The sequence below is a fragment of the Thamnophis sirtalis genome, unplaced genomic scaffold (genome assembly GCF_051295495.1).
Source record: "Thamnophis sirtalis isolate CommonGarterSnake01/CBP01778 unplaced genomic scaffold, rThaSir2_p1.2 scaffold_9, whole genome shotgun sequence".
NCBI lineage: Eukaryota > Metazoa > Chordata > Lepidosauria > Squamata > Natricidae > Thamnophis > Thamnophis sirtalis.
Window position 1 is genome coordinate 28,092,178 of NW_028261389.1, and position 13,682 is coordinate 28,105,859.

The 13,682-nt window shown below is 43.2% G+C and overlaps 1 protein-coding gene across 2 annotated transcripts in view; it reads left to right on the plus strand.

Moving 5' to 3' along the window:
* KCTD17 (potassium channel tetramerization domain containing 17) overlaps nucleotides 1-13,682 on the plus strand; it is a 56,553-nt gene that overhangs the window by 18,548 nt on the left and 24,323 nt on the right. The window contains exons 4-7 of one of the 2 annotated variants that reach the window (XM_087723153.1): nucleotides 1,297-1,392; nucleotides 2,155-2,280; nucleotides 3,393-3,589; nucleotides 9,948-10,403. In XM_087723153.1, the coding sequence (XP_087579279.1) occupies nucleotides 1,297-1,392; nucleotides 2,155-2,280; nucleotides 3,393-3,584 (414 nt within the window). In that variant the 3' untranslated portion in view covers nucleotides 3,585-3,589; nucleotides 9,948-10,403. Of the gene's footprint in view, nucleotides 1-1,296; nucleotides 1,393-2,154; nucleotides 2,281-3,392; nucleotides 3,590-9,947; nucleotides 10,404-13,682 lie in introns of those variants that run through there. The other variant, XM_087723154.1, reaches the window with a different exon arrangement.

The window sequence follows — 13,682 nt, forward strand, 5'->3', positions numbered from 1 at the left end:
ATTATGCAATTGGAAAGAATGATTCTTGAAAATTCAGTCTATATTTGTTGTTATAAGAGAAGTGAGAAGCTGGAAAACCTCCTAGGATTTCACATATTAAGCTACTTGTCCATATATCTTCCGTTTTGACTGGCAGCAATTCTCATACAGTACTGCAGCTTTTCCCAACCAGGTGCCTTCCAGATGTGTTGGCACAATTTCAGTTTCAGCCTCCAATGATCAAAGCAATATGGGCTGGGAATTCTGGGAAATGAAATCCCAACCCATCTGGAGATTGCTGAAATGAGGAAATCTGTACTTTTAGATCTCTTTTCACTGGAGATACTGACTAAATCTTGCAAGGCGGATTGCACTTTTTATTCTCATGTGTGGTCTTGCTCTGAATCTCCATGTGAGAATAGTGCAAAATATTTCATTTCAAGGCATGAAATTTTTCAGGCATGAAATTTGATGTCCCTCTCCTCCTTCCAAGTTCAGAACAGCTCACTCCTTTTGCCTTATAATGAATCACATCATTCATATAACAGCACTACTTATTTTGATTGCCAGAATACTCTGGATCCTTAGCCCAGCCCTGCCAGAAGATGCTCACTTGGTGAACTACAGCTCTTCTCCTTGCTCATCTAAAACTTTTCAGTCTAATTCACATGTGCAGATGTTCCAACAGCTATCAATTGTTTCTGTCTTTTCTATAGCAAAGAGCAGTGATGGCTAACCTTTTTCTCCTTGCGTGACAAAATCGCATGCACGCAATAGCGCACTTGCACATGTGACAGTATGTGTACACGAGCCCACACCCATAATGCAATGAGCCCTCTGCACATGTGTGCATGCATGCGACCCTCGTGGCCCCCCTCACATGCATGTGACCCCCCCGCATGTGTGTGGAACCCCCCCCATTTTGGGTCTAGCAGACCTCCCTGAAGTCTCCTGAAATCAAAAATGGGGAAAGGGGGGCATTGCACCCCCTACCCTCCGTGCATGTCCGTGTGACCCCCCTGCATCCTGCGCATGCATGCACGTCTCCCATATTTGTGCAGCAGAGACCCGAAAATCAGCTGGCCGGTGGAGCTCAGCTGGGCGATGGCTTGCATGCCCACAGAGAGGGCTCCATGTGCCACCTGTGGCACGCATGTCATAGGTTCGCCATCACGGACATATACTTCTCTTTACTAGGACCTAGAACTGAGGATGGGAAGCAACTGCCTGGCTTTGTTTATTAATAGAAAATCTGGCCAGGTAGACAGGAAAGTCCTTGCTGATATGGTCTGTTGTTCCTTGTTCTGTTTCTTCTAGGTGCCACCAAAGCATGTCTACAGAGTACTGCAATGTCAGGAGGAAGAGCTCACACAAATGGTTTCTACAATGTCAGATGGGTGGCGCTTTGAACAGGTATGCAAGATTATTTCATTTATTTATTACGTTTATTAAAAGTTTATGAATATAGGTTTCCCAGTGTAAAATTTGATAGAGATTTCAGAATCTTCAATTTTTTAAAAAAATAGAACATGAAGTCATGCTTCACATATACATCTCTCTTGGCTCTTACAAGTAATTCACGAACCAGATTCAAAGAAGGAAAAAAAAACCCATGCTATCGACCTAATAAAAATTATTAGTCATTTCCCCCCCCCCACTTCTGACTGCATGCCTGGGAATAAGTTCCACTAAACTGTATGGTGCTTAACTTTTTAATAAACCTGTGTTGTTGTGCAAGACATTTCATGCAATCCTGTGCCCGATTATCACTGTTTTCAGTGCTTTTTAATAACCACAGGTAAAATTGCAGACATAAATTGTGAATTGGCAATACTTCCAATTCTTAGACTAAGGTTAAGATTTATAGATTTCTCAGATCCTAGAACATTCCAAACTTAATAGGAGATGGAGGGGAAATATTCCTTAGCTCTTTCTGGCATGATAAAAAAAAATCTTTTGGCAGATTGAATCTTTTTTGACTCTATTGAAAAACACGGTTACGTTTCTTTTGTTTCTTGTCATATGAAGACCACTGTGGAGGACAAATGCACTCACATTAAGTCTTCTGCACTCCTCTAACATTTGCCCTCTTCAGGTCTTATGTTCCTTTTCAGACCAGAAATGTTTCCAAATTTTGCATCATTTAGCCTAACAAACATTAATCTCTTTCTACAGTTGGTGAATATTGGGTCATCCTATAACTATGGGAATGAGGATCAATCAGAATTCCTGTGTGTTGTCTCGAAGGAACTGTGCAGCTCACCCAGTGGCCTCTGTTCTGAGTCTAGCCGGAAACTCAAGGTGAGAGCAGTCTTTAACATTTAAATGACTATGTTCTAAACTCTCTTTTCAGCTATCAAATGGCAAATATGTTAAGACTTGGTCTTTGTTGTTCCCTATCATGTCCAACCTAGTTTTAGAAATGTTTATTTCTAAGCCAATGGTCCATGTTTTCTGCCTTTCAAAAATATTATTTCTGGAATGAATGAAGACTCTTTTTTTACAAGGAGAGATGGAACAGAATTACATTTTGATACCTATTTCCTTTCATAGATACAATAATCCAAAATTTAAATAAATGTAAATAGGTGGTACCTGGCTCAAGAGTAGTAACTGAGATGGATCTTGGAGTCCTAGTGGACAATCAGTTTAATTATGAGCCAGCAGTATGCTGCTACTGCCAAAAAAGCCAACCACGTCCAAGGCTGCATTAACAGAAGGATAAAAACAAGATCATGTGGAGTGTTGATACCATTTTATAATGACTTAGTAAGGCCACACTTGGAATACTGCACCCAGTTTTGATTGACACAATGTAAAAAAAGATGTGGAGACTCTAGAAAGAGTGCAGAGAAAAGCAACCAAGATGATTAGAGGACTGGAGGCTAAAACATATAAAGAACAGTTGCTGGAATTGGCTGTGTCTAGTTTGATGAAAAGAAGGACTAGGGATGACACGATAGCAGTGTTTCAATATCTTTTGGGAGTTGCCACAAAGAAGAGGGAGTCAAGCTATTCTCCAAAGCACCTGAAGGCACAAAAAGCAACCGATAGAAACTAATCAAGGAGAGAAGCTACCTAGAACTAAGAAGAAATTTCCTGACAGTTACAACAATTATTCAGTGGAACAATGTGCCTCCATAAGTTATGAAGGCACCAGCCAAGAAGAAATTGGACAACCATTTGTCTGGACAATTTCTTGCCTGAGCAGGGGATTGGGCTAGAAGACCTCCAAGATCCCTTCGAACTCTATTATTCTGTTATTCCCTAGTCTTAAAATCATTCTTTCAGCCTTTGGGCTATCCCAATTAACTAAACCCAAAGCTGAAGCTCTGTTCCAGAACCTTTGCAAAAGAGGTGGAATCACCAGGCCCCTACTACTGATATTCCTATTTCTGTTGTTCCTTCCTTAGGTGCCTCCTGCTGCAACACAGAATCCCGAGGAACAACAAGACCCAGAACAAGAACAGCAGAAGGACGAGGAGCTGCAGCTGCAAGACATTGAGGAGCAGGAGGAGGCACCAGTGCAAGCCGATGGGGGAGGCACTTCAAAAGAGGGTGCATGGAATGCCTGTGTGGGCATCAAGCAATACACAGAAGCTTAAGGCTGGTGAGAGGTGGGGTGGGGGGAAACTGTGCATTTGGCAGCTGTTGCACTTTGGTCTAAACTGTTTATTTTAATACTAAATTTGTAGCAAGCTCCATCAAGCCAAGATTCCACTGATTCTTTTTCTTCTTGTGACCTTTTAGAGGCCTTTTCCTTTCTGCTCTTTCCATTTTGCACTCCTTCCCCTTTTCTTGTTATTTTTTTCCCCTTTGATCCCTCTTCCCATCCTGTCTTTTCCTCCATGAGCCAAGAATCCTGCATTGTAGACTAGTTTAGACTTTTCCCTGTGGGCCTCTCTTTTCCATTCTGTTTTGGTAAAGACAACACATCATCTGCACCGTCACACCTTTTATCCTTGACTCATCCGGCACTTTCCTTTTTATTGGATTTTTTTTTTTTTTTTTGCTAAGGTGTAGAAATCTGGTAGGGATGCGGTGGCTCAGGGGCTAAGACGCTGAGCTTGTCAATCAGAAAGGTTGGCCATTCGGCGGTTCAAATCCCTAGCGCCACATAAGAGAGTGAGCTCCTGTTACTTTTCCCAGCTTCTGCCAACCGAACAGTTTGAAAGCATGTAAAAATGCAAGTAGAAAAATAGGAACCACCTTTGGTGGGAAGGTAACAGCGTTCAGTGCGCCCTTGGCATTTAGTCATGCTGGCCACATGAACACAGAGGCATCTTCGGACAGCGCTGGTTCTTTGGCTTTGAAACGGAGATGAGCACTGCCCCCTAGAGTCAGGAATGACTAGCATATATGTCCAAGGGGAACCTTTATCTTTAGAAATCTGGACTGAGACCATTCTGAATTTGTCTTCCAGAATAAGCCTCATGATTCTGAGAAATAGAGTATCACAGTAGAAGATTAAAGGCAGGAGAAGAGGGGCTGTTAAATGACTTCTGAACAAACAAAGCAGCCTTTCAAAAAAATGGAATGGAGTGTGACCTTTCTGACTTGGCTGTATTTTTTCTTATGGGTAGGATTTTTCCAGGGTCTCATATGGAAGTCTTTTCTACCTCTGTTCTTTGAGATATCATTAACTGGAGAAGTCAGAGACCGAGTTTGCTTCTTCTGCATGCCAGTTGTGTGTCCCGCTTTTGGCAGCCACGCCTCCTCCCATCACCAGCAATATATTGTTACTTATATTGTGAATCTAAAAGAAAAACCAAAGTTTCATATTGCAAAGAAACAAAACCTGTTTTTTTGCTAAGGGTAAATTTTGCAACTTCTTACTATCTTCGTTACTCAACTGTATCAAGGCACCTCCTGTTTCTTGCCAATCTTCCTTTTACTCCGAAACCAGAATGTTTTGTAATGTGATAACTTCTTCCTGGACAGGGAAAGGTTTTGCTGTTGCTACTGCTGGGAAGACCGTCTCCTTTCCTGCTTGAGTCCTGCCTGCCTCAGAGAGTACACTGCCTGTCAGCTCTATTGCGCACTCCCTCTACTTTGGCTGTTTTCAAGCTCCAGGGTTGTTTTTCCCCTTTGGCCCTTTCCTTCACTTTTCCCTTCATTCATATAAACTCAGCAGACCTTCTGCCGTGGCCATCAAGAGCAGTATATTGTTTGTGGAAGTATCTCCCCAATGGCTGGGGTCAAACAAGGGCTGGCCTTCCGTGGCACATCAGTGCATTGTCTTGTTTCCTCTCCCAAAATGTCTTCTGAGGCAGTGACTACAAATTATGCGGCCCCATACTTGTTTGGACCCCATACAGTAACCACATGCTTTGGGGGACAAAAGAGCGTGATACTGCCTTTTTGGGTTTCCTGACTGGATCCAAACATGGAAGTAGGCGAAAGGTATAGCTCCTCTTCTCATCCCCTTCTAGATCTTAATAAGGAAAATCCAGACAAATGAAAAGGGGCTGCCCAGTTCCCACCCATCCCCCATTGTACAGTGTACTCAGGTAGCTCCCCTCAGGACTGGGTAGATGGGGAAAGGGGTAAGTTGTTTCTGGATGAGGAAGAACAACAGTCATTCTCCAAATCCATCAAGTGCTTCCAAAAATAATCAGATCTTCCTTAGTATTTCAGGAAACCTCTTGGCCTCAGGAAGTCAGAATCTGTCACTCACTCATATCCCAAGTCATGTTCTTGAAGTAGAAAAGGATTGTGAGGGATGGATCCTCCATGCTCTTGAAACCCCAAACTTCCCCTCAACTAGAATGTCTCATATCTCTACTGTGAATATTCCTGTGACAGAAATTTCACAAAGATATGAAATATGGATCCACAAATCCCCAAAGACAGGAAAATGGAGATTCTCGACACAAAGCAAATATTTTCCCAGCTATAACAACCACCCTCTTTGTGAGGGGAGAGACAGACTTTACTTCTTCCCTTCCCATAAGGCAACAGTATATAATACAACAAATACGTAAGTTTATTGAATAAAAGCTTGAATATAATTGTTCATTTAGTATATTTCTCAATTCTAACACAGCTAAATAGAGGTACACATTGCTGATCAATCCAATTTCCCCAAATAATGGAAAGCAAAGATGTTATCTAAATAAATTATCAGTTTCTAAAGTTGTTTTAAAGGTCCTTGACTAGATTTCCTAGAGTGGAAAAGACAGTGAGAGAATTACAAGGCAAAAGTATCAAACAAAATATAATAAATAAGCTCTTAAACTCTAGATGCACTCTCTTCATTAACTCTTCACTTAGAGTTCTTCTTCATCTCCTGTTTCATAGCATTTATAGCATCAGACCCGTGGTGGTGAACCTACGGCATGCATGCCAGAGGTGGCACACACCTCTCTGGGTGCATGCCTGCCGTCGCCAGCTGCTCTTCTGGTGTCCAGCGCACACATGTGCTCTGGCCAGCTGGTCTTCGTGGGTGCCAGAGCACCAGAAAATGGCTGAAAAACAGCCCACAAAAGCCCCCCCAAAACAGGCATGTGCGCATCGGCCAGCTGGTCTTTGGGTTTCCAGTGCTCCAGCTGGCAAGTGTGTCAGAAACCCAAAGAGCAGCTGGCTGGCATGTTCATGCCTGGTGTTTGATTGTTTTTGGCAGTTTTTGGACAGCTGGTCTTCGGGTTTCCAGCTTTCTGACGTGTGCTCGTGCACATGCATGCATGGTTTGGGCACTCGGTGCTGAGAAGGTTCACCATCACTGTATTAGACCTTGATCAGCTGAGCTCAGGAGCCCGTTTTTGCTGGCAGAGCACTCGGGCCACCACAGGTGCCCCCGACACAACTGACGTCGAGCTGGCCACGCCCACCCTGGCTCTCCAAGGTGAAACACAACCCTGATGCCGCCCTCAATGAAATTTGAGTTTGACACCCCTAGCTTAAACAAAACAAATCATGTGGGGGGGGGAGAGACAGACAGACAGACAGGCCCAAAATCACCCAATCAGCTTTATGTGTAAGGTAGAACTAGAATTTATAGTTTCCTGGTTTCTAGCCTGGGTGCCTTAGCCACTAGACCAAACTGACTCTCTAGTACTTTACAAGTGGCACTTCTTGGTACTTTTAATCTTTTAATCATTCTTTGTTATTCATTGCTTTAGTGTACTCAGTCATGCTATTTAATTTCCATGCACCTATGTTTTGAATGGACTGCATATATTTATTAAACTAAATATTTATCATATAGTTTATTAAGCTTATCCACTGTGATTCTTAGAAGAGGTTGTTTGCTGGTCATAAATTCAACTGAAATATCAATTGTCTATGGATCAATTAGCTCAAATCACTTTTCCTTTATGCCATATTTTTCGGACTATAAGACGCACCTTTTTCCTTTAAAAAAGAGGCTGAAAATCTGGGTGTGTCTTATACACTGAATACAGCATTTTTTTGCCTCCAGAAGCCCCTTCCCTTCATCAAAATAGCCATGCATAGCCTTTAGAAGGCTTTCAGAGTACTCCTGGGGGCAGGGGAGGGCAGAAATGAAAGAAAAACGGGCTGTTTTTTGTTTATTGCCCCCACCCGCACGAGCACTCTATAAGCCTCCTTAAGGCTATGCATGCCATGTTTTTGGGAAAAAGGCCATTTTCTGCTCATTTTGTGTGTGGGGGGACACCCCCCAGCAACACTCTACAAGCCTCCTAAAGGCTATTCATGCCCCCCCTTTTTTTGGAAAAAAAATTCAGGCTCATTTTCGTAAAAAACGGACCGTTTTTGGAGGCCTGCAGAGTGCAAAAACTTTTTTTAAAAAATGTGCCTCTTCGAAATCTTTGCTACCTCAGTCATGGCCAAGGCTTCTACTCTACGATTCAAAGAGAAAACTGGATCCAAATTATGTCAAGAAATCCGAAAAGAAGGAGCTCGCACAAGTTATGAACAACTAGCTAAGGTCGCTGCTGCTTTCGTGGTAGATTCTTAGCCAGAGATAAGGCAGTTAGTGTTGCCTCAAGGAAGTAATGGTAGCTGATAAATAGGAAGGTAACCCTAAATTAAAATTGGGACTAATATTGGGTGTGTGTGTATATATGGTAACTTCAGTCAGTCAGAGGTAAGGACACGTCTTAGCAAAAAAAAAAAAAAAAAGTTATTCATCATCACTCTGTACCTGCACCCTTCGTTTTATGGCTGCTTTTTACTAGAACCAAATTGAACTCTTTTCTTCTGCCCCAATTCCAGGATTTAGTTAAAAAGGATTGCCTCATACTAAACATTGGATAACCAGTCAAGATCTACCTGAGCAGAATAGACAAATATAACTCTTTATTTTGTGGGGATGATTTCTCAGAACTATAAAGCCACATTGCCCATTCTCACCAGGTGAATCAAAGCTTGCAACAGACTTTCCCATGAGACCTAGAACAAGGCTGCCCTCTAGGGAGCTCTAGGACATTCACCTAGAAGAATGGCCCCTTTGGCTGCTCTCAATGCTAGTGTCCACTTGGGAGACGTCTGTGGGGCTTCCACGTAGAACTCTGTCTTTCTTTATAACACAGTGTTAACCTCATTTGGCTAAAAGCATTTTAAAAATTGCAGACGATAACCGATAACAAGAACTAAGATTCCATCTTCAGAGACAGCTGTGGTACGTTTCACTGTAGGAAAACTGTAAAGTTTTTTTTTTCTACAATGGGGACAAACATTCAACCCATCCTGATACATTAAAAAGAAAATATTTGCCTGCAAAGATCTATAATGTATATACTGTTCATGCACTTCTTAAGGGTTTCTTTTCTTCCTTTGTGATCTGGAATATCAGTCCAAAACTGGGAAGGAGGTATACTCTCACAGAAAGCAATGCCAGATATTTTATAGCTTTGCCTATGGAATGAAGGGGAAGGAATAACTCCCTTTGGAATGTCATGTCTTTGCTGTAAAAACAAAACAAAAACCCCACTTTCATTGTAAATCTAATTTCCTGTTCTTATTTTCCCACCTAATAACCTTGAAGACTACAAAGTTAAATTTGATATTCCCAAGAAAACCAGGTTTTGGATTAGATTGCCAGCAGCAATCCAGTACTGATTTAGGCACTCTTAAAACCATTGATTTCATCTGTAATCAGAATAGAGAATACGGTAATCAGCTTTACGATTTAAGGTTTTCTAATACTGTCTGGCTCATTCTGTAGGAAGAATACTATTGTTGGTCTTTTGTATAGAGGTACCCATATTTACCCTCTTCTCCTTATATAAATTCTTTGCTGTTGTGCAACATTGGCCTTTTCCAAGAATTATGGGCTTGACACTTAGATGAGCTTTGTCTTTTGTTGAAAAGGAAGGATCAAGGCATCCCTAAGGCTCAATTCGCAAAGCGCTCCTTTCTGTGATCATCTGCAACGGGGAGGGAGGCTCTAGCAGAAAAGGTTTCTTAATCTTTTGTCTCTGCAGGAATGTCTTGGCTCTCTGCTGTGGCCTGAAGGTCAGGTAGTCTTTGAGACCACTGGTGCTCTGTATTCACCTGATTCCCCCCCTGCCCTCCAGCTGCTTTTCCAGCTACTACTTTGAGCTTTTCTCTTGCTTCATTTGTTTTGTCCTCACTTCTCCTGTTTCCTACCCTTGTTGTCCCTCCTTGCCATTTTTTAAAAAAGCTGTTACAAACCAGATGTCTCAGGATATGATGCTAACGATGATCAATGTCTCTCTCTTTTTAAAGTTAACTTTTAAATCTTTATTTTTGTACTGTTATTTAAAAAAACAACGGGGTGGGTTGTTAGAATAAGATGAAATATTGTATTTTCCAATTTCTAAGCAGCACCCTCTAATTGCTGTCTGTTCTGTTATTTGGCAAAATACTGGATTACTTTTCTTACCCTTGTGTTAACTGTTGGAGACGTGGCATGCACTTTCAGGAACTAATTTTCTCCATGGCCCCCAAAATCGACTTTCCATGCTGTCACAGCTTCCCCTGCTGGGGAGAACAATGTAAAACAGACAGGACTTTCCTTCTAGCCTTGCAGGTTTTAGGCTTGCTCAGTGTGGGAATAGACAAGAAAAAGACCTCAGGAGCTTTTAACAATGAATGCGCTGCATCCTGCTGCAATGAACGTCCCACAATCCCTGTGGCTCTTTGTGGACAACCATCTCTGTTGAATTGAGTTCTAACATTTTGGCCTGCAGGAATATCCTTGCAGTGCAAATGAGAGGAAGCATTGAAGAGATGCAGTACCTCCATCTTTGCTCTTTGCATTGCATAGCGTGTTTTTTTTTCCAGAGTTCCATTTTTAGCTGCAAAGGGCAGCATAAGAAGTTGTGTAAGAAAATACATCCCTTTTTTTGTAGAAAGAAACCAGCTGGAGTGTTTCTCCTTCGGTAGATATGCTTCTAGATGGCGAGCTTGGCTCGTGTTCAAATAACAGTTCTTCCTTGGGAGCAGATCCAATAATAAATCTTATGCCTTTAGACTGAGATGAGAGTGTTGTCCTTCTTGAGAAAGATTTTATTATTCCTGAAAGTACATCACTAAGAAGATCACGTTGGCTTGGTGTGAACTGCACCAGATTTTACCGAAACACAGCAGTATCTGAGGGGAAAGTCAAGAGAGGCGTTGGAGGGTGGGGCGGTGTGTGTGTGTGTGTGTATGCAATCTTTCAATGCGAGCCCTATCACTTCTGTACACATGTTGTGACATCATAATATGTACACAAAGGGTAGATTTTGCAGTGCAGTTTTACTCCCCTCCCCCCCAATTGGATGAAAACAAGCTACGGTGGATGTTGCTGCTGAAACGTGCCCCCTGAAGATCTAAAGCAGGGGTGTCCAAACTGCAGCATGGCAAATATTTCATTTTCCTTCCAAATCTCTTGTCGCCGGAGCAGTTTTTCCAGCCGCCTGTTTCCCAGCCCTGTTATAATTCATTCGCTTTCCCAGATTTGCCATCTGGTAAGCAGATCAAGGGAGTGGGTGGCAGGAACTCCAAGAGCCTAGAGAAGAGGGGTCGGTGTTGCTTTCTTTATACGTGTATCATTCCATGGAAGACCAGCCCCAAAAGAAAGCATGTCTATGTGGGCAGTTTTACGGAGCTGCGGTGGCGCAGTGGTTAGAGTGCAGTACTGCAGGCTACTTCTCCTGATCTTCGGCTGCCAGGGGCAGTTTGACAGATCGAATGTCACCAGGCTCAAGGTTGACTTCTGCTGACTACCGGCTGCCTGCAATTTGGCAGTTCAAATCTCACCAGGCTCAAGGTTGACTCAGCCTTCCATCCTTCCGAGGTGGGTAAAATGAGGACCAAGATCATTGGGGGCAATAGGATGACTCTGTAAACCGCTTAAAGAGGGCTGTAAGGCACTGTGAAGCGATATGTAAGTCTAACTGCTATTGCTATTTAAAGATATACAAATGTCCTCTAGCATGCAACTCACCAGACCACTAAGGAGAAGAAAACAGACTTGACTCAGCAATAATGTTGGTTTGATTTTTACCTGGTCGATCCATTTCACTTCTATTTATCTTACAGTTGCCATCTGTATAGCTGTTTGGAGATACTTTTTTAAAAAAATGTCCTTATGGAATAGACATTAGAAGTAAAAATATATAGTGGGGAGATGGAGTTATGTGTTCTCTAATCCTGCCCCTTCCAACCTACTGTATGATTCTGTTAAATTTCTACCAGATTGGAGATGGTTCACAAATTCAGGTTCCCAAATGCACAACTGTAACTGCAATTAGCCAAATACTTTTCTTACTCACATTTTCTCCATCCCAAAAGGTCAGGCTGAAGGGAAGCACATACATTCTTCCCTATAGCCTTCCTTTCTCGTGATACTTGAGGAGGGTTAGTAACAATACTCTAATGGATAAGCATCTTGCCTTTGATACACTTGAATGCATGTGTTTCTGCATGCACACGCAACCAGCTATGTACAGTACATGTTTCATTTGAGTGCTCCAGGAAATATCATAGCCATTTATGTAAATCAACAGGACAAATATTACTTCTGATATAAAACCACACTTCTAATATAAAGCCACAAAGATATCCATAATTCTGTTAATCGAGACAGCAATTTTTAAATTGTGTCCAAGGATGCTGTGTAAAAACTCCTGAATAAATTTCACTATCTCATTACTATGTCTCATGTTCTCGTGCCCTTAGTGAATACGGACTCATCAGAATGTACATAGGAAACACATCCTTCCATATTGGCATTTGACTCCAACAACACATTTATTTTGCTGGAAAGATAACAAGATTCTAGAGGGAGGAGGAGGAGAATAACAGCTAAAAGGTTGAAACCCAAGGAAATGGAGATTTGGCCTGCTTCTCCTTGGTGCCGGTCGAGCCTTTTTCCAGCAAGAAGAACTACTGCTAGTCGGGCCTGAGGTTGTGGGCCTTGAGAGTTATTTTATGTTACAGTGGTCTCTGATTAGGATGCAGCTTTCAGATCTTAACATTTCATTTTCCAGTGCTATAAAGAATAAGGAGATCTATTTTTCCAGCTTCTTACATTCAAGAGAAAGTATGAATTCATGAAATTTATTTTCCTTGGATGTAACTGTCCAACTGTCAGAAACCTTAGGTTGTGCTCGGGAAACATACTAAAAGTCCCACTTTTTATTATCATATTGTTGTAAATTTTTGTGTTTTTAATTTTTACGTGGGGACTGTTTGGGGGAGTGCATGGGTATGTATGATTCAGAGGACCTGCCGGGAGATGCGGGGGCCATGGGGGTGGTTGAGGGGACCAGAGACACGGGAGAGGGTCGGGGTATTACGGTCGTAACAGGGAGGGGCAGATACGGCGGGGACTTTAGGGCAGGCCATTACCGGGGAAGGAGGGTTCGCTACATCACAGAGATCCCTCCTTCCGGCCCTATGAGTCCCACTCCGAGACCAGATGGCGCAAGTGATCAGGACCCTGGACTCAGGCTGCTGTCGCTAAATGCCAGGTCTGTGGTACATAAAGCTCCTCTCGTCCGGGACTTAATTTTAGACGAGAGGGCAGACCTGGCATGTATTACTGAAACCTGGCTGGGCCCAGAGGGAGGAGTCCCCCTCGTAGAGATGTGCCCAGAAGGATTTCAGGTGCTACACCAGCCGAGAGCCCAGGGAAGGGGTGGGGGTGTGGCCGTTGTTATCTGGGAGTCGTTAGTTCCTCGTAGGGTCCCTGCTCCGGAGCTTGTCGGGTGTGAGTCTCTGCTGATAAAGTTGGACCTCAAGGGTCAAGTGGGTCGGCTGTTAACGTACCTGCCTCCCAACAGCGTTGCAGCAGCCCTCCCCTCGCTCCTCGAGTCGGTAGCCGAGCTGGCAATTGAGTTCCCTAGGTTGATGGTCCTGGGGGACTTTAATTTGCCGTCGCTCGGTGAAAACTCTGATGGGGCGCAAGAGTTCATGGCTTCCATGACAGCCATGGGCTTGACCCAAGTAATTCGGGGCCCAACCCATTCGGCGGGGCACATGCTTGACCTCGTATTTCTCTCGGAGCAGTGGATTTGTGATCTTGGTCTGAGGGGTAACGACATCATACCCCTGTCATGGTCAGACCACTGCCTACTGAGGCTCGACTTCCGGAGACCAAACCCCCACTGTAGGGAGGAGGAACCGACCAGGTGGTTCCGCCCCAGGCGACTTATGGAACCGTTAAGGTTCCAGACGGAGCTTGGGGTCATTCCTGATACTTTCGCCCACAGTCCGGTAGAGACTCTGGTTGCTGCTTGGCACTCGGCAGCATCGGAGGCCCTTGACCG